We start from the raw sequence: 21260 nt of genomic DNA, 5'->3' as shown, positions 1-21260 counted from the left end.
ACTTAATCTATCCTGTCTATACCTGACAAATGCTTCCTTCTTTTTCTTAACCAAACCCTCAATTTCTCTGTTCGTCCAGCTTTCCCAACACCTACCAGCCTTTCCTTTCACCCTAACAGGAATATATTGTCTCTGGACTCTCATTATCTCATTTCTGAAGGCTTTCCATTTTCCAGCTGTCCATTTTCCTGCAATCATCTGCCCCCAATCAGCTTTTGAAAGTTCTTGCCTAATACCATCAAAATTAGCCTTCCTCCAGTCTAGAACTTCATCTGTTAGATTTGGTCTATCCTTTTCCATCACTATTTTAAATTATGGTCGCTGGCCCCAAAGTGCCCCCCACTGACACCTCAGTCAACTTGCCCTGCCTTAATTCTCAAGAGTAGGCCAAGTTTTGCACCTTCTCTCGTAGGTATATCCACATACTGAATCAGAAAATTGTCTTCTACACACTTAGCAAATTCCTCTCCATCTAAACCCTTAACACAATGGCAGTTCCAGTCTATGTTTGAAAAGTTAAAATCCCCCTGGATGTATTTCCAGGAACATCCTCCCTAAGTACAGCTGTAATGCTATCCTTTGTCAAAACTCCACTCTCCCTCCTCTCTTGTCTCCCTTTCCATCCTTCCTGTCGCATTTGTATCCTGTCCATCCCTAAGCCATGTTTCTGTAATTGCTATGATATCCCAGTCCCATGTTCCTAATTATGCCCTGAGTTCATGTGCCTTCCCTGTTAGGCTTCTTGCATTGAAATAAATGCAGTTTAATTTATCAGTCCTACCTTTTCCTCTGCTTTGTCCCTACCTGCCCTGAGTGCTTGACTCGCTTATTTTCTCAGATTGATCTCTTTCCTCACGAAACCCCTGGGTCTCAGCCCCCCCACACACACACACACTCCCTATTCTTACTAGCTTAAATCCTCCTGAGCAGCTGTAACAAATCTCCCTGCCAGTATCTTCATCCCCTTCCAATTCACATACAATCCATCCTTCTTGTACAGGTCACTTCTTCGCCAGAAGAGATCCGACTGATCCAAAATGTGAATCCTTTTCTCATGCATCAGCTTCGACCCGCGTTCGATTCCTGCCCGAGTCTGTGTGGAGTTTGCACTTTCTCCCTGTGTCTGCGTGGGTTTTCTCCAGGTGCTCTGGCTTCCTCCCACAATCCAAAGATGTGCAGGTTGGGTGAATTGGCCATGCTAAATTGCCCATAGTGTTAGGTGTGTTAGACAGGGGTAAATATAAGGGAATGGGTCTGGGTGCGTTATTCTTCGGAGGGTCAGTATGGACTTGGACCATAGGGCCTGTTTCCATACTTTAGGGAATCTAATCCAATCTGATCTATCCTCAACCACGCATTCATTTGCTCCATCCTCTTATTCCAACCCTCACTAGCTCGTAGCACCGGGTGTAATCCAGATATTACTACATTTGAGGACCTCCTTTTTAAATTCATGCAGATGACACCACTTTCTATAGTCCCCCTTCAGAATCTCATTCTGTTCCCCTTCCTATGTTGTTCGTTCCAATGTGTACAATGACCTCCTGTTGGCCCCTCTTTCCCTTGAGAACATTCTGCACCCTCTCTGAGACATCCTTGATCCTGGCACTAAGGAGGCAACAAACCATTCTGATTTTTTACTGCTGGCCACAGAAACATCTGACTAGAGAGTCCCCTAACAACAATTGATCTCTTGGAACCCGACGTACCCTTAATTGCATTAGAGTCAGTCTCAGTACCAGAAACATGGCTGTTTGTGCTACAATCACCTAAGAATCCATCACCCCCTACATTCTCCAAAACAGAATACTTGTTTGAAATGGGGATCGCCACAGGAGACTTATACACTACCTGCCTACCTCTCACCTTTATTGGAGTTAACCCATGTATCCAACTGTATCTACAGCTTTTTTCCTTTCTATAACTGCCATCCATCACACTACCTTGCTCTTGTAAATTCCTCATTGCCTTTAACTGTCGCTCCAACTGATCCATTTGATCTGATAGGATTTGCAACCAAAGACATTTATTGCAGATGTAATCCTCAGTAACACGTGAACTCTCCATAAACTCCCCCCACATCCAACAAGAAAAGCATATCACTCTATTAAGGGCTATGTTTGCTGCTTCCAATCTACAGATACAGAAAATAGCACCGTCTTATTCCTCGACAAAACACTGCTCCAGGCTAATGCTGTGGCAACTGGGACAGATCAGAGGCTGGATATGCTCCAATAAGTGACTCATCTCCTGCCATCCCTAAACTTATTAAAAGATAAAGATCAGTTTTAGATATGTTAAGTTATGCCTGCAGATCAAACGGACTATTCTGCTCATCAGGTTTGTAATATTGGTAAGGTTCCATGTGTTCCACATTCCTCCTCATCTATTAACCTTTCAAACATTTCTCCATTGTGCTAATTTAGCTTCCTTGTGAATGTATCTCTGCTGTTTGTCTCAACCTCTCCTTATGGTGCGGGTACAATACCCAAAATCCTGGTGTTCAAAAATTGGGTGTTATTATAGCAGAGAACTTTACTGCTGGAGTCATTGCACACTGGGTTTTGTCTGCTTGGAAAATGCTTGCCAAGACTTGAACCGGAATAGCCATGCTCAAAGGCTAGTAAATGACACAATGTTTTATGTTAGTTTATCATAATAGACTCTCAATCATGACAGTTAACAAATAAATGAATAAATCATTTTGATTAAAGCAATTTCAGTAAATAGAAATTTTTGAAATGGATGCTGGTCTAGTTCCATAATCTGTTTAGGTTCAGGCTTTGCGTCAGGTTCAGATTATATATAGATTGGAAATCTGAAATCTGGCAGTCTTTGTCCTGATGGAACTGAAATATACATTATACCTGTCGCATGTTCATATGAATTTCCTATTGAATTTCAGAGTCACTGTCTTCTAATTGTAGCCTCTCGCTGTGGTCTCACTTGCAATAAGACATGTTTAACCTCTTATGTATGTTCATAATCTGTCCAGCCTTCAGCCTTCTCTTTTCTGGAGAAAAGTATTTGAATTGCTTCAGTCTTTCCTGATGAGAATGAACTCATTGTTCCTGTATCATTCAAGTACAGTTTTGCATCCTCCTCATGCATCTATAAAGACCAGAACAATTCACAGTACTCCCAGGTACTTTCTAATCAAGGTTCTGCACAAAGTTAACATATCTTGTGGTTATCAATTTAGTCCCTCTGAAAATGATCACGCATCTATTATTTTTCAAATCCTCTTAACTTGTGTCACTACATTTAGTGATTCCTTTGGAGAATGTGGTCTTCCAAAATGTATTGCCTTTCTCTTACCTAGAATGAAGTTCATTTGACAAGTACATGCACATTCTGAACATGTATTAATGATTTCCTGTCTTTTCTGGAGCCCTCCCTGTATTAATGAGAATTCCAGTTTGAATATTTTGTTAAGATACTTACATTTTCCTGTCAATATTTTACACAATTGGCAAATAACTGTTGTCCCAGTTCTGATCCTATGGAACATCACCTCAATCATCTGCTGTTCTGATTAATCCTGTTGTTTTGTGGGATGGGGTGTCGAATTTTCAAAGCCTGAGTATTTGAAATTTTCATTGCTGAGAAAGAAAATAAAAATATGATTTTTCCATAAAATATTGATGTGCAATCTGATAACGATCATAAAATGATTGATTAATGTTACACACGATAGCATTGAAATAGCCTATTACTGCCACCAACAGGAGTAATAGGTACTGCAGGGACTTATGACCTGTCAGTAAAACTGTCCCTTGTGCTACATATAACATGGTTAGAAGACTTGTTAATCTAAAAAGAAAACTGGTTAGGTGACTTGTGAAGCATAACAATATTATTGAAGGAAAAATAGGTGGACAAAAGAATGCCTGATATAATTTAAAGTGAGTAAAGCGCATTATTACATAATGCACTTTGATTGGCAGCAAGGATGAAGAAGTGAAGTAATTTTGCATATTTTAACTCCTTCGTGCGCAATATTAACATCAAAACAACTTTCATTTATTTAATACCTTTAAAATAGTCAAATTTTCCAAGCCACCTAACAACGAAAACACAACAATCAAAGCAGAAAAAAAAAGAAAGATTTTGGAAGAAGAGTCCAAAGTCTTAACTTAAAAGGTGGGACTTGGAAGGTGGAGGTAGAGGATGAGGGAGGTTTTGCAAGGCTTGAGACTAGACAGGTAATTAGCAGCGGTCCTATGTCCATATAAATTGGAAGATGGCTCAGGGGACTGCAGCGGCACAGGTTCCGTTCTAAGGGATTCCATTCCCTGTCGGCACTGGATTCATCAACTCAGTTGCAGTAGAGAAGAGGCAGTTCTTCAAAACATTATTACAACACACACATATCCAGGAGGTCAAAGATGGTCCGGGTCCGAAGGGACTCGCTGTATAAAGATCTGGGCAATGGGGGAAAAATATAATCAATGCCACCTTCACCCTGATGGCCACCTTTGTGTGTGGCTGCATCAAGCTGTGCGTGGATCCCCAATACGCAAACACGAAGTGTCACTACGTACTGAGGTTCTACCTGTCCCCAGTGTTATGAAGGATGGGCCTGGCCTCACTGCCACGGAACGCTCTGAGTAGTTGGACCGTTCCGTATCACCTGTCCTTCGTGGAGAAGTTTATGAAGAAAAACACCTTTGACCACAAGTCCATCAGGAAGTGGTCAGCACGTAGTGGCCTTGAGACCCTTTGGGAAAAGGAGAGGGCGGATCCTATCCAGCGGTTCCCTGAGTAGACTGTCAAAGCCATTTGGCAGAATGCCTCATCGCCAGAACTTTCCAACAAGCACCAAGACATGGCTTGGCTGGTGGTGAGAAGGGCTCTGCCTGTGAGATCCTTTATGCATGCCTGGACTGTCTCCTGCACCGCACGCTGCCCTCGAAATGGCTGCGGAGGGGACGAGACTGTCACACACCTCCTTCTGGAATGTGCTTATGCAGAAGAAGTCTGGCGAGAAATGCAGTGGTGTTTTTCGAGGTTCGTCCCGAGCAGCGCCGTGACACGGGACTCCGTGCTGTATGGTTTGTTCCCCGGGACGCACACCAAGACGAACATCAACTGTGCCTGGAGGATCATCAACTCGGTAAAGGATGCTCTCTGGGCAGTCCGAAACCTGTTCATCTTCCAGCTGAGGGAGTTGACCCCAACTGAGTGTTGCAGACTGGCACATTCCAAGGTCCAGGACTTCGTGTTGAGGGATGTGCTGAAGCTTGGGGCAGCTGCCGCCAAGGCATGGTGAGGAAAGACCACCGTGTAACATCTGCCTGCCTAAAGAAGAACAGGGGGCCCACACAGTCATTTGGGATCTGCTGACGCCTCAGCTAAATATGTAATCGTACAGACCTGTACATATGAATGATAACTCTGTCTCTGTATGCCAAGAAATGGAATGTTTACGGATGTATGGCATGACGAATTGTACAGATCATCAAAATATTTTATGAATAAAGTATATTTTTGAAATTTAAAAAAATTTCAATTTCATGCTTCTGGCAGGTACCATGAGTGAATCCATGAGGAAAGGCATTATCACCCTCAACTACAAGCGGAAAGGGGAGAGGGCGGAACTCAGAAATTGGAGACCAATCTCACTATTAAATGCAGATTACAAAATCTTGGCAAAGGTCATTGCCAACCAGGTCAGGTCTGCTCTGGGATTGGTGATCCACCCTGACCAAACCTGTGCTGTGCTGGGCAGGAAGATCGCTGAGAGTCTCGCACTCCTCAGGGATACGATCGCCTACATGCAGGACAGGTGGTTGGACACTTGCCTCATCAGCCTGGACCAGGAGAAAACCTTTGACAGGATATCACACAGGTATATGAGAGATGTTCTCTCCAAAATGGGCTTTGGGGAGGGGATCTGCAATTGGATCAGACTGCTCTACACCAACATTCAGTGCAGTTTCAATCAATGGGTGGGAATCAGACAGCTTCCCAGTCAGATCTGGAGTCAGGCAGGGCTGCCCTCTCTCTCCTGCCTTGTTTGTGTGCTGCATAGAGCCATTTGCCGAGTCCATCAGAAGGATGCGAGCCTGAGAGGGGTGACTATTCCTGACAACGGGGGCCTGCAGGTTAAGGCCTCCCAGTACATGGGTGATGTTGCCATTTTCTGCTCGGATCCACTGTCTGTGCAAGACTCTTGTGCATATATGACCAGTTCGAATGGGCCTCGGTGGGCCAAGGTCATGCTATTTGGGAACTGGGCCAACCAATCCTTCATCCCCTTCACCGTCAGGACTGACCACCTGAAGGTGCTGGGTATTTGGTTTGGAGGGGCTGGGGCATGTGCCAAGTCTTTGGGGGGTGTGTATCAAGAAAGTGAGGCAAACACTGGGCAGATGGAAGCAACGGTCACTCGCCATCGCGGGTAAAAACCTGATCATCAGGTGTGAGGCACTGTCAGTGTTGTTATATGTGGCACAGGTCTGGCCTATTCCCAGAACCTGTGCCATCACAGTCACCCAGGCCATCTTCCATTTTGTATGGAGATCAAAGATGGACCGGGTCCGAAGGGACTCGATGTACAAAGCTCTGGGCAAGGGGAAACAAAACACACCAAATGCCACCCTCACCCTGATAACTACCTTTGTGTGTGGCTGCATCAAGCTGTGCGTGGAACCCCAGTACGCCAACACAAAGTGTCACTAATGTTAAGACGGACCCGCGGGGTCCCGTCTTTGCGTGTTCTTTCGGAAGGAGAGACTCACACTGGCAACTATGGTTAGACGCAGACAGCAGTTTATTCACAGAATCTTAACTGGTACAACGAATCTACAAGCATGCATTCGTTGGAGAAGGCGTTCTGTCTTCCCGTTCAGACTTGACACAATTATACTTCGCGCTGCCTGGAGTCCCCGGTCAGTTCGCCTTCCCCATTGGTCCATTCATCTGCGCGCGCTGGGGATCCGTCCTCCTATTGGCCGCATCGAAGTGCCTGTCCAGCTCCTGCTGTGCTTGACAATGGCTCAGCCATCCCCGGGAGCGGTTCCGATCACGTATTCAATAGTTCATTGTTTCAAGGAATTACTATGCGTCTGACAGGCTAGCCATTTTCAATAGTTTCAGTTTAACTAAATTGTCAATTACACTTATCAACTTTAGACTTAAATAGAGCCATTCACACTCAATAGTTACAGGTTCCGATACAGCAATTCACACTTGTCTAACAGTTACAGATTCCGATCGGTTTCTTTATTAATCCCGAGTTTCGATGGGGCAATTGATACTGGCTGGTATTTACAGGCTCCAAGATTTAATTAACATTATGCATATCCCTTACAAGCTCCAGCAGTCATGCAGTCGCCTGCAGCAGCTCGCTTGGCTGTTAACCATTTCAGGGCTGGAAGTGTCACCCTCCCTAGCCCAACATTAAACACCCCAGTGAAATCTCCCCAACACTATGTACTGAGGTTCTACCTGTCCCCGGTGTTGCGAAGGATGGGCCTGGCCTCGCTGCCGCGAAACGCTCCAAGTAGTTGGACCGTTCCGTATCACCTGTCCTTCGTGGAGAAGTTTATGAAGAAAAACACCTTTGACCACAAGTCCATCAGGAAGTGGTCAGCACGTAGTGTCCTTGAGACCCTTCTGGAAAAGGAGAGGGTGGATCCTGTCGAGCGGTTCCCTGGGCAGACTGTCAAAGTCATTTGGCAGAATGCCTCATTGCCAGAACTTTCCAACAAGACATGGCTTGGCTGGTGGTGAGAAGGGCTCTGCCTATGAGATCCTTTATGCATGCCCGGACTCTGCATGCCGGACACTGCATGCTGCCCTCGAAGCGGCTGCAGAGGGGACGAGACTGTCACACGCCACCTTCTGGAATGTGCCTACGCAAAGGAAGTCTGGAGACGAATGCAGTGGTGCTTGTCGAGGTTCATCAGCTCCGTGACGCGGGACTCCGTGCTCTATGGTTTGTTCCCCGGGACGCACACCGAGACGCACATCAACTGTGCCTGGAGGATCTTTGGTCTGTCCAAAACCTGTTGATCTTCCAGCTGAAGGAGCTGACCCTGACTGAGTGTTGCGGACTGACACATTCGAAGGTCCAGGACTACATGTTGTGGGATGCGCTGAAGCTTGGGGCAGCTGCCGCCAAGGTGTGGTGGGGAAAGACCACTGTGTGTCGGCTGCCTGTCAAAGAACAGGGGGCCCACGCAGTAAGTGGGCTCCGCTGATGCCTCAGCTAAATATATGGATAGTAAACGTACAGACCTGTATATAGGAATGATTACTCGATCTCTATATGCAAAGAAATGGAATGTTTACATATGTATGCCATGACCAATTGTACAAATCATCAAAAATGTTTTTATGAATAAAGTATATTTTTGAAATTTAAAAGCAATTTCCAGTTAGCAATATCCCTAAGCATAGATATTGATAGTGGAGAGTTCAGCAATGGTAATTACATTGACTGCCAAAGGGAGAACATTACATTTTCTTTTGTTTGAGATGTGGCACAGGTCTAGCACTTTAATGTGTGAATGTTATCTGTCATCATCAGTCCACGTTTGAATGTTGCCCAGATAATGCTAGGTTTATATAGTGAATGCTTCAGTATCCGAGGAGCCACTAATGGTACTGAACATTGTGCAATCATCAGCAAAATGTTGTTTTCAAAGCAATTCAATATCCAATGCAATTGCATGTAGAAAGCTGGACAAATATAACTATTGAATGGCCAGCACTCTTCCTTCGTGGTTGAGAACAAAATCCTGAGCCATTATCTCCTGGAATTTTCAGAATAATGTGAGTGAAGTGGAAGACATTATATTTCATTTGTTCATCTTTTTACCATTTGCCAATTAAAGTGACTTTAAAGTCAATTTTTCTTCTTCTGAAGGTATGGGACGATTTGTCTAGATGTAGTTTTGTGCACAGAAATTACTATTTCCAATAAAAGCAAAAAGTTACAGATGCTGGAAATTTGAAATAAAAATAAAAAGTGCTAGAGAAACTGAGCAGATCTGGCTACACCTGGAGAGAGTTAATGTTTCAAATCCACTAACTGCTTCAGAAAAACTGTGGATGCTGTCAATCAGAAACAAAAACAGAAATTGCTAGAAAAGCTCAGCAGGTCTGGCAGCATCTGTAAAGAGAAAACAGTTCATGTTTCGGGTCGAGTCAACCCTTCCTCAGATCACAGACTCTTCTTTAGAACTGATTTGAGTCATTGGATTTGAAAAGTGACCATTTCTGATGTTACTCAATGAGAAGAAACCTTTCAGCTGAGCTAGATATCATTCTAACTGATATCTATACACATACACACTTTTAGTATGTGTTTACGTATGATTAGGAAGTGTGGGGTTCTTGTGCCCATCCTGCTCAGTACCGACTGGGAGCAACAAGCTCAGCTGCTCACCTGATGGATTCCCTGTGGTCATTGGAGAAAAGTCTTTTTCATTACAAAGGTAAATCAGAAATACCAAGTTAATTTATCATGTTGTGAAAAGATGAAAATTTCAACTGCATTATTATGCAGCACAATAAATTGAAATGCCATTAGTATGCTTTCCATAGTTTTCCCTGTGAAATAATGTTAAAAAGAAATTGGGTAAATTTGAATTTGTAATGGTTTATTTTTAAGCTTTGGAATACCCGACATACACATCTCTACCTCTCTACTGCACTTTATCCCCTTTAAGGCTCTCTTTAAAATCTACTTCTTGGACCACACTTGGTGGTTTCCTTCCAATTGTCCCAATATTGTTAAAAATGCTTCTGAAGGCCCATGGCTAAAGAAGGACTGTAATGCGAACTTTTAAATTTATTTCTTTGGTTTTCTATTTTGTGCCGAGGTACCTTTGTACCTAAGGTTAAAAAAAAAAGGGCTGCAGATGCTGAAAACCAGAGTCTAGATTAGAATGGTGCTGGAAAAGCACAGCAGGTCAGGCAGCATCCAAGGAGCAGGAAAATCGACGTTTTGGGCAAAAGCACTTCATCAGGAATAGAGGCAGGGTGCCTGTAGAGTGGATAGATAAATGAGAGGCGGGGGGTGTGGGGAGAAAGTAGCATAGAGTACAATAGGTGAATGGGGGTGGGGATAGATTTGGGATAGGTCAGAGAGGAGGGTGGGGGAGGGTAGCAAGAGTACAGTGGGTGTATGGGGGTGGGGATGAAGGTGATAAGTCAGAGAGGAGGGTGAAGTGGATAGGTGGAAAGGAAGATAGGCAGGTAGGACAATTCATGAGGGCGGTGCTGAGCTGGAAGGTTGGAGCTGGGATGAGGTGGGGAAGGGGAAATGAGGAAACTGATTCAATCCACATTGATACCATGGGGTTGAAGTGTTCTGAGGCAGAAGATGAGGCGTTCTTCCTCCAGGCATCTTTGTACCTAAGATGGTGCTGGGAATGGTGACTTTGTACACCTTTCACTTTACTCCTGTATCCCTGTACTTGAGTACACATGAGACTAAAATCTAATTCTAGATACAAGTTGTTGTTGAAACGTAACTATTTTGCTTGATTTTGTTTAAAACGACTGTGTATTTTGTACTGCAGTTGCTTTATGTTGCAAGTCATAACTCCTTTTGAGGAAGGGCCAAAAGACACAGATGGTGCTTTATTATGTCCTCAGATTTCTCAAAGTCCTTTATCGGTACTGTTATAAAATCGCATTTTCACTGTTAAGTAGATAAATGTGGTGCAGTAAATTGCCAATATATGATTGACTGGTCAGCTAATCTGTTCTTTGGTGCTGGTAACTGGTGGGTAAGACCTTTGGCCAGGATGCTAGCAGAATTACCTATTGTTCTTCTATGAGCACCAAAGAATCTTTTAATTATTTGAGTTAGTAGGTGGTTCTTAGTTTAAAGTTTAAATTATGTGGATGATAAGATGTCATTATTCTGCACCATAATGATGATGTGTGCAATCTTGGAGTAGAACTCATTCACAAATCACTGAGGGCCAAGTTGACAGCTAAATGGACTAGTAAAAGAGGAAATGAAAAAAAAAGCTTTTGTATACAGCACCTTTTCAGAACTTTAAATTATCTGAAATGCTCTTCAATCAATTAATTAATTAATTACTTTTCAATCATAGCCACTGTTGTAAGGTAGGAAAAGAAACAAACAATATGTATTGTCCCACAAGACAATGCAATAAATGATGGATTATGGTTGGAATTTCCAGAATTTACACCATTTTTTTAGATTAGATTCCCTATAGTGTGGAAACCCATCCTTCAGTCCAACAAGTTCACACCAACCCTCCGAAATGTAACCCATTCCCCTACCCTATATTTACTCCTGAATAATGCATCTACCGCTATGGGCAATTTAGCATGGCCAATTCACCTGACCTGCACATCTTTGGATTGTGGGATGAAACCGGAGCACCCGGAGGAAACGCACACAGACACAGGGAGAATGTGCAAACTCCACACAATCGCCCAAGGCAAGAATTGAACCAGTGTCCCTGGCGCTGTGAGGCAGCAGTGCTAACCACTAAGCCACTGATATTTGTACACAGTTTGGCGCTATCAATGTTAAGTTCCTGTGCTTGTCACTAGCATATGGAACAATGTAAAATTTGGTGGAAGTAAGTATTACCACTGGGGCCCAAGTATAAAATTCACACTATGGTCTGAATTTTCTCAAAGTTTAGCTCTGTCAATTTTGGGGAACTTCATGCAGGGTTTTGCCTCTGAGCGCAAGCAATTTTTTTTTGCATAAATTTACGATGCTCACCTCATTGAGTATGCCTCACGCCTCCACGGTACTACTTTCTGTTATCTTCAGGTATGGTGGAAATACTTGCTGCTGCCGGCACCATAATTAGAGCTCACCTGTACACTAGGTGGAATGCTGCGTGCCAGGAATGGTCCTTCATGTTAGTGTGTGCAGAATTGCCCCAGAGATGGCTGAAAGAATCTGGTAGTTGGTGTGCTGGAGACAGGAGCCTTCCTCTGGATTTCCAGAGGAAACCATATTATCAGAGCCTGCCAGACTGGTCTGACATTGCCACCCAAGTAGTCTAGGGTCAGGAAAAGTACACGGCGGCAATACAATATGGTTCAATAGCTACCTTTACTCTGCAAGGGTACGGCACCATCATCTTCTGTCTGGTACCTTACATGCTCACTCTAGCTTTGCCACTGCACATGACTCCCACTAAAACATATGAACTACCACTCTGACTATGGCATGGCAAAGACCATCCCCCCAACCCCTGCCCCAGACCAGTAATCCTTCCTGTTGCCTGGCTTCCTACTTGCTTGCTTGAGACAGTTCACAGCTATTCTTCTAGCTGCACGAGCACTAGCAGCTGTACTAACCATCGTCCTCTCCCTCAATCCCTGCCCAATCTCATTCCAGGAGGAAATAGAGGCGCACCCTCTGCCAGCTCATATACTGACACCATTGTGGATACTTTAGCAAGGTTAGTCTCAGGAGCATGTTCTGGTCAGTATATTGCCACAACTGAACAAAGATGAAACCCTCCAGACCACTGGCACTCAGAGGACTGCTGGAGACTAGGCACCTACTCCAGTCCTATGCAGTAGAGAACCCGATGGTGTATTTTAATGAAGTTTTCAATAACCAACACTCCGAGACACAGCAGGAGCAATCAGATTTGTTGAGAAACTTGACAAACTGGATTGAAGGTTAGAGGACTCAGTCTGCTAATGACCCCTGTATGTTGCAGAATCCAACATGTGCACATCTGTCTGCCTCCGTGCCTGCCATGGAGAGCCTGATCCAGCGAAATGCTCATTACAGATGTATACTGACCTGAATGGCAGTGCTTTAGTCATTTGAGCAGGCAACACGGGTGAACAACGTTCCTTCTACTTTTCTTTCCAGTTGCTTTGGCCTCCAAGGTCCATGTGCAGCAGTGACTTCTGGAACTGGATGTTAGTGCTTCAGTCAGTGTGCAGAGCCTTGGATCGGTGGTATGCACACAGCTTAGAGGAAACATTGGGACTCAGGGACCTTGATCTCAATCCAGGCACCCCCTCTTCCCCAAGACATAGGATGGTGTCATTCGACTGCTGGAGGAGATATATAGGGCCCTCAAGAGACACAGCCACTTCACTTCTGTCTGTGATGCTCAACCCTGTGAATGTTCAAGTTCAGGAAGGTGAGCATACATCTGGCCAGCACACCGAGCACATCTGGGCCATCTAGCCCCAAATACACCAGAGTTCTCTGTCCAAAATGAATTATACTTTAACATGAGGCTGAATGATTGTAATGAGCAGGAGATTGTTCGGGTATAAGGATCAATAGATAGACATAAAAGATAAAGGAAATTCACATCTGGAATGATTATATACATAATTCGTTTGTGCACAACTTCATCTTTAATGCCAGCCATTTGCTCTACAATTCTCTGATTGTGATGAATTTTTTTGCATTATTGCTGTCTGTTTTAAGTGTTGGTTAAAGTATAAATATTGACAATGGCACCAAGAGAACTCACCTGTTTTTCTGCAAGCAGCATTGTGGTATTCTTATGCTAGTGCATAGATGGCATCTCAGAATGACATCTCATTCAACAGCGTAGCACTCTCACACGTGTACAGCCAGATTATGTGCTCAAGAGTAGAGCATAATATCTTGACTTCCTGGAGGACCAAAGACTAATCCGAATTACATTGTTTCTCTTGTTTCTTCTCTGGCTCAAGAAGCCTATCCAGTAAGTTACTGAGACATACTAAGGTCCTATTTTCAGCCTTTAGTCTATGGTGAATTAGTTGACCACAATTGGGTGATAAGGAGAGGAAAATTGCCTCAAGTTTTGTGCCCTGTTCACCATTTATTGAATTTTTCCAGAAGCATATTTGGATGACACAGTATGAAGGCATGTTGGTTTAAGTGGAATTGCTCATGTTTCTTATCATGTCTTACATGCATAATGGCTGCTTAAAGGTTCAAGAGGATGAGCCAATGACTGTAAGGCAATAAGATACAGGAGCAGAAATTAGACCATTTAGCCCATCAAGTCTGCTCCACCATTAAATCATGGCTGATCAGTTTCTGAACTCCATTCTCCTGCTTTCTCCTCCTAACCTTTTGATGCCCTTGCCAATCAAGAACCTATCTATCTCCATCTTAAATACACTCAATGACCTGACCTCCACAGTCTTCAGTGGCAATGAATTCCATAGATTCACCTCTCTCTGGCTAAAGAAGTTTGTTATTATCTCTGTTCTAAAAGGACGTCCCTTTAATCTGAGGCTGTGTCCTCTGGTCCTAGTCTCTCCTACCAATGGAAACATCTTCCCAGCATCCTATTCAGTATTCTGTAAGTTTCAATTAGATCCCCCCTCGTCCTTCTAAACTCCATCAAGAGTAGACCCAGAGTCCTCAAACGTCCTTCCTATGTTGAGCATTTCATTCCCAGGACCATTCTCGTGAACCTCCTCTGAACACACTCAAGGCCAGTACATCCATCCTGAGATCTTGGGCCCAAAACTGCGCGCATTACTCTAAATGCGGCCTGATCAGAGCCTCAGAAGTACATCCCTGCTTTTATATTCAAGTCCTCTCAAAATAAATACCAATATTGTTTTTGCTTTCCTAACTACTGACGCAAACTACAAATTAACCTTCAGAGAATTCTGGACTAGAACTCCCAAATCTCATTGTACTTCATGCTTCTGAATTTCCTCGCCATTTAGAAAATGGTCCGTGCTTCTATTCTTCTTACCAAACTGCATGACCTCACACTTTCCCACATTGTACTCCCATCTGTCACTTCTTTGCTCACTCTCCTAACCTGTCCAAATCCTCCTTCAGCCTCCCGGCCTCCTCAATACTACCTGTCCTTCTGCCTATGTTTGTATCATCTGCGGACTTAGCCAGAATTACCTCAGTTGCTTCATTTAGATCATTAATATACAAAGTGAAATGTGGTCCCCTGGTGGAACACTATTTGTCACCGACTGCCACCCTGAGAAAGACCCGTTCATCCCCAGTCTGCTTCTGCTAGACAGCCAAGCTTCTATCCGTGCTAGCAACTTGCCTTGGACACCATTGGCCCATATCCTACTCAGCAGCCTCATGTGCGGCACCTTGTCAAAGGCCTTCTTGAAGTCCAGGTAGATAACATCCATTGGCTATCCTTGGTCTAACCTGTTCATTACTTCATCAATGAATTCTAGTAGATTTGTCAGGAATGATCTCTCCTTAAGGAAACCATGCTGACTTTGCTTTATGTTACCGTACATTTACAAGTATTCAGAAATCTCATCCTTTACAATGGACTCCAAACTCTTACCCATGACCAAGGTTGGGCTAATCAGCCTGTAGTTTTCCGTCTTGTGCCTTACTCCCTTTTTAAACAGGGGTGTCATGTTAGCAATTTTCCAGCCCTCTGGGACGGTCCCTGAATCTAGCGATTCCTGAAAGATCACCAGTAATGCCTCCACGATTTCTTCAGCTATCTCCCTTAGAACTCTGTAGTCCATCTGATCCAGGTTATTTATCCACGTTTAGGCCATTCACTTTTTCTAGCACCTTCTCCTTGGTGATGGCCACCATACCCAGCTCTGCCCCCTGACTTCTTAATTTTGTGGCAAATTACTTCTACTATGAAGACTGACGAAAAGTAATTATTCAGTTCTCAGCCATTTCCTTGTTCCCCCCTATTATCTCGCTAGCGTCATTTTCCACTTTTGTCTCTCTTTTGCCCTTTATATATCTAAAGAAACTCCTATAGTCTTCCTTTTATATTGCTGGCTAGCTTACCCTCATATTTAATCTTTTCCCTCCTTTTTTTTGTTGCCTTCTGTTGGTCTTTGTAAGCTTCCCAATCCTCTGGTTTCCCATTGCCCTTCGCCACAATATATGCTTTCTTTTTTACTTTTATGCTTTCCCTGACATCTCTAGTCAGTCACGGTTGCCTCATCCTCCCTGTCCTCTGCTGCTTTTCCTCGGGATGAATTTTTGTTTTGTCTCCTGGATCACGACCAGAAACACCTGCCATTTGCGGTCCATTGTCGTTCCTGTGAGGCTCCTTTCCCAGTCAGTTGTGCCCAGCTCCTCCCTCATGCCTCTGCAATTGCCTTTATTCAGCTGTAATACTGTTATCGCTGATGCTATTTTCTCTCAAAATGCAGATAGATTCAATCATATTATGATCACTGTCTCCTAAGGGTTCCTTTACCTTAAGCTCCCTTGTCGAGTCTGCCTCTTTGCACAGCACTAAATCCTAGTGGGCTCCACCACAAGCTGCTCCAAAACGCCATCTCGTAGACATTCCACAAATTCCTTTTGCAATCCATGACCAACCTGATTTTCCCAGTCCACCTTATTGAAATCCCCGTGATCACTGTAACTTTGCCTTTCTTATACATCTTTTCTATCTCCTGGTGTATCTTGTGCCCAGCTCCTGACTTACTGTTTTGGCGGCCTGTAAGTAACTCCAACTACGATTTATTTACATTTGTGGTTCCTCAATTTTACCCACACAGATGATACAGCATCTGACCCTACTTCGTCACTTACCATTAATTTAGTTTTATTTCTGACTAATAAGGTTTCTCCACCTCCTCATCCCACCTGCCTATCTTTTCGATGGGATATATATCCTTTGATATTCAGCTCCCAATCCTGATCCCCTTGCAGCTACGTCTCCGTCATGCCCACCAAGTCATACCTGCCAATTTTGGTCTGTGCCACAAGCTCATTTACTTTATTCCTTATACCGAGTGCATTCAGTCCTGTATTAACTGTCCCTCTTCTCATTATCATTTGTTTGTCCAGTGTGCTTGAAGTTTGATGCTAACCCTTTCTAAACACACTGTCTTATTTGTGTCTGTGCTGGAGACTCTAATAACTTCTCCTTCCATGTCATTTCTTTTTTTATTTTTCCACGCAGTTGAATCCACCCCTACAGATGTTAACTTACTGTTTGGTTTCACAATGGGAGAAATTTTATACCGCCTCTCCCTACTTTCTGGTTTAAAGTCCTGTTAACTAGCCTATTTACCCTTTTCACTGAATTTTGGTCCCAGTTCGGTTCAGGTGGAGACCATCCCAGTGGTACAAATCTCTGCTGTCCCAATATTGGTGCCAGTGCCCCATGAAAAGGAACCCCTCTTTCCCACACCACTTTTTTAACCAGGTGTTTACATCCCTTATTCTTGTTGCCTAGGCCAGTTTGCACATGGCTCAGGCAATATTCTGGAGATTATAACCCTTGAGGCCCTGCACTTTATTTGATTCCTAGCCCCTGATAATCCCTGAACAACTGCTCTTTCCTAATCTTGCCAACATTGTTTGTTCCGGCATGTACCAAAACAACTGAATCCTCCCACTCCCTCCCCAATATCCTTTCAAGCCAGTCAGAGATATCTCTTACTCTTGCAATGGGCAGGTAACATACCATGTAGGACTCTCACTCCTGCTTATAAAGGATGCTATCTATTCTCCTAATTATAGAATCCCCTCTAACTGCCACTTGTCTTTTTGCTCTCCCCTTTTGAATGGCTGAACATACCATGGTGCAGTGGTCAGTTGGCTCATCCTCCCTGCAGCCTGTTGGACAAGGTCAAGAGCTGAGGCTCCTTTGTTCCTGACTGCAGGATCCCTCCAGCTGCCTCACTTTCAGTCACAGCCTGCTGTTCCTGGCCACTAACCAAATTTAAATTACAGGTAGAAGAACCTTTATCCGAACATCCAAAAACTGAAAAGCTCCAAAATCTGAAGGTTTCTTGTGAAGTTTTTTCTCATTAACAAGGTTGTTTGGTAAGCAAACAGTTAACTCAAGTCGACACCCCCTTAATGCGTGTCACTCAGATGCGATATGGGATGGGGGGAGGGGGGGTGGCGTGGCTAAGCAAATTCTTTCTTAGAAGTCTGCTCCTTAAGTAAGATTTTTAAAACTTTCACCATTAAACTGTCACTGTTCTGAAAACCGAAAAATTCAGGACTGCCTCCTGAAACAAAGTGTCCAGATGCTGTGACATCAATTTCCCACACAAAGTCAACACCTTCAGAGGAGGATGATAGAGAAATTAGGTGCAAAGTGGTGAAGGATTTGGGGTCAGAGATTGAAAGGCTGGGTAAGCAAAGGTGTTGATAATCAGCCCCAGAAAGCATGGCTGTTTTTTTTTATCATATCTGTCTGATATTTCTTCTGACTTCGATTTAAAAAAAATGCACCAGGTTTCAAAGTAATGTATCATTATCAACTTTTGCTTGACATGTTATATACTTTTTTTTTACATTGGATGTAGTTTGTTTCAAAGGATAAGCATACTTGTTTTCTCTTATGGGAGAATTTAGAACTAGGAACTGTGTTTTAAAGAAAAACAGGAGTTTCCCTTTTAAATCAGATGAAGTGAATGTTTTCTCTGAATGTTGAGAGTCTTTGGAACTTTCTTCCTGCAGAGATTGTAGGAGTCGAGTCGATTGTGGAAGTGGAGGTGGATAGATTTTTGTTAAGTAAGGGGATGAAAGGTTAACAGGGGTGAGACAGCAATGCAGGTTTGAGGTTACAATCAGATCAATCATGGTTATTAAATGTTGGAACAGGCTTGAGAGACTGAATGGTCTGCTCCCACTCTTAATTCAGAAGTTTGTATGTTTGTTCTGTGATGCTGCTAATTTTATAAATTACTTTTTTTTCTGTTTTAGGGTCATATTAGTCATATGGTTCGCTAAAAGGCAAAAAGATCATGTAAAACTGAAGAGACTTTTTAATAGCGTTATGAAGATTCTACAAGAGATATCTAAATTTCTTAGTATTTTATTACAAGGTACTGTTTTCAAACTTAGCCAATATTTTACCTTTTGTACTTGAACTGTCTAATTTACAATACTTATTCTTATAGTAAAGGCAGAACAACATTAATTTTCTTACCAAAAGAAGTTAAAAGAATGTCAGCAAGGTGTTTTCCAACAATGTATATTGTAAAAGTTATAACTTTGAATTTTAAATGAATGAAGATAATACATGACATGAATGCCACAGTATAGGATTAATAATGTGCTGTTTTCTAAAAGTATTTAAATCACTTATTTTCTTTAAAAGCATTTTTAAAAAAATGCTTCATTGCCTGATTGAAAAGAGAAGAATCAATGACATGTTGATTTTAAAGCTGTGTAAATTGTTTCGATTTTTGTCTGCATTTTTCACATTTATGTGCCAGAGTGTAAATAACTTTAATATGTGGTATTTCATTTATAAATCGGGTATACAGAGTGTTTGTTATTCATCTCCCACCTCTTTCATCTTTTTAAGAAACAGGTGACTCTTCTGGCCTACAATTCCATGTGTGTCAGCAAACTGAACAGCCATTATATAGAAGTCTGACTGTGTTTACACACACACATTTCCCAATAGCTGACTAGATAGCTGCTTTGTTATCCTATTACCTAGATATTCAACAATGTGACAAAATGACGTTAATCTATAGCCTGAACTGCTGTTCTATCTAACCATAACCTCATCTCTAACTCATCAAAAAGATCACAGATTTTGAGTAAATCATTTTGATTTCTGCCATACCTATTGGTGGTCTTGAATTTGAGAGGTTAGATAGTCAAACTATTGGAGGCCTTTGCCAGTGTCAAATCCAATATGTCAAAGCATTGCACATGTTGATGTGCTCTGCATGGAGGTTGGACTGAGAGGATGATACTGCTTTCCTCTTCCCAGAAAATAAATTTGCCTCTATTTTTGTGCTATCTTCAATGGACTGACTGGTACCTGGTTTATCATTTTGTGATGGTTTATATGAAGTATGTTCAACAATAAAATCTTTAAAAATAAAAATTTGATACCACTTCTGATAATTAACTTGTATTTTGAAAATATTAGAATCTTGATACTTACATTAGAAAATATTTACAAGTGTTTGTATTACTTTTGCTGCAAACTATTGTAATTGAAACTCTTTCTTGTGCCAATTCTTTTTGAAAAACGTTATTCTGAAACAAATATGCTGGACATGGGATTTTTTGGTATCTCAACCATCAAATAAATTGTGAAAGCAAAGTTTTGCACAGATCACTGAGGGAATTGTGTTGGTACTGTTCAGAATATTTTTGTCTATTTTGTGTATATCTGTATTTAATGGGCATTACGTTGCTTTCTGTGCTCTATTAGGTTTAACTAAACTCTTGAGCTAAAATAAACTTGGTGCTATGATTCTTATTTGTTGTTGTGAGCATTTGTTCAGTATGGATTGTCAATTTTCTTTATTGTCAGAGATCTCTTTCTCATCTGCTTCTTTTAAACATCAGGTAACCTCAGCAACTTGTTGAGCTGTTCATTGGGTTCTTTATCAGTCAGGTATCCAGTTTGGGGATGGAAAAGGACATATGCTCTGATCATTATTTCTCCCTGACAGTATAAAATGAGACGCCATAAAATGTTACTATTTTGCATTCTATGAAACACCGCAAGAGCAAAATTTATTCCAAGTTCATTCCTCCGAATAGAGTCTGCCAAACATTATGCGTCAGAGTATTGATTTCCACTTTGCTGATATTACTCGTGGAGCGATTGAAATCATGACTAAATTATTAGGGTTTGAAGTGGTGTTTTTGCTACTTGATGTTAATTCTAAGCAGCAATTCAATCCCAAGTTCAGCAGTTCGACTGACAGTGAGTCTGAGAATTAACTTTGCCACATGCAAGATTACAGGTATCCTTATGGTCATGGTACTGGACTGAACATAAATATTTTGCCTAAGTGCAATATTTCTACTAAAACTAATATAATAGGAAGTGTAATACTAAACTTTTTATTTCTTTATTTTTCTCATTTATTCCTAAGATCCTGCACATAGGTACCTTTGTACCTAAGATGGCGACTTTGTAAACTTTTCACTGCATTCTTGTGATAATAAACCAAATACTAATTCTAAATATTCAGTTTTTATAGTATATCCCTCTCACTATGCAATGTTAAAGATGTATTTCATTTCTTTGTTATTGTGGAAAATAGTGTTTAAAACAACCAAGTGACACTGGTACTAAAATATTCAGTAAAAGTAGTTTTATGCTGCGATCATTGAAATTAGAGTGTGTTGCTCACCAAAATACTATTGCTATACTAAAATGAAATCAAGAGCTATTGTTTTATCACTCTAGTTCCATATCCCTTTATGGTGAAATAGTTGAGTTGAATTCTATTGGAAAAAATGCCCAGTGCAAGACTACAATAAATAAGTGCTGTTAGTATTTCCATATGAATGATTGGAGTGATTATTTGATGAGGCAAACAGAGATTTACCTGAAGGTGTTGTAATACTCTGGTTCTATTTG

At 42.1% G+C, this 21260-nt stretch overlaps 1 protein-coding gene and 1 pseudogene across 1 annotated transcript in view; both read left to right on the top strand.

Annotated features, from left to right (window-relative positions):
- LOC122561128 (uncharacterized) overlaps positions 1–20144 on the top strand; it is a 43412-nt gene extending 23268 nt beyond the window's left edge. The window contains exon 4 of the mRNA XM_087999198.1: positions 18623–20144. Within this exon, the coding sequence (XP_087855324.1) occupies positions 18623–18649 (27 nt within the window). The 3' untranslated portion in view covers positions 18650–20144. The remainder of the gene's footprint in view (positions 1–18622) is intronic.
- On the top strand, positions 2797–5758 carry LOC148145974 (uncharacterized; annotated as a pseudogene).
- Positions 20145–21260: the final 1116 nt, after the last annotated feature.

Source organism: Chiloscyllium plagiosum, unplaced genomic scaffold (genome assembly GCF_037043375.1).
Source record: "Chiloscyllium plagiosum isolate Xiang-an unplaced genomic scaffold, Cpla_swu_hap1 HiC_scaffold_22, whole genome shotgun sequence".
Classification (NCBI taxonomy): Eukaryota; Metazoa; Chordata; class Chondrichthyes; order Orectolobiformes; family Hemiscylliidae; genus Chiloscyllium; species Chiloscyllium plagiosum.
Note: the sequence above shows the minus strand (reverse complement) of the source record. Positions and strands in the feature narration are given on the sequence as shown.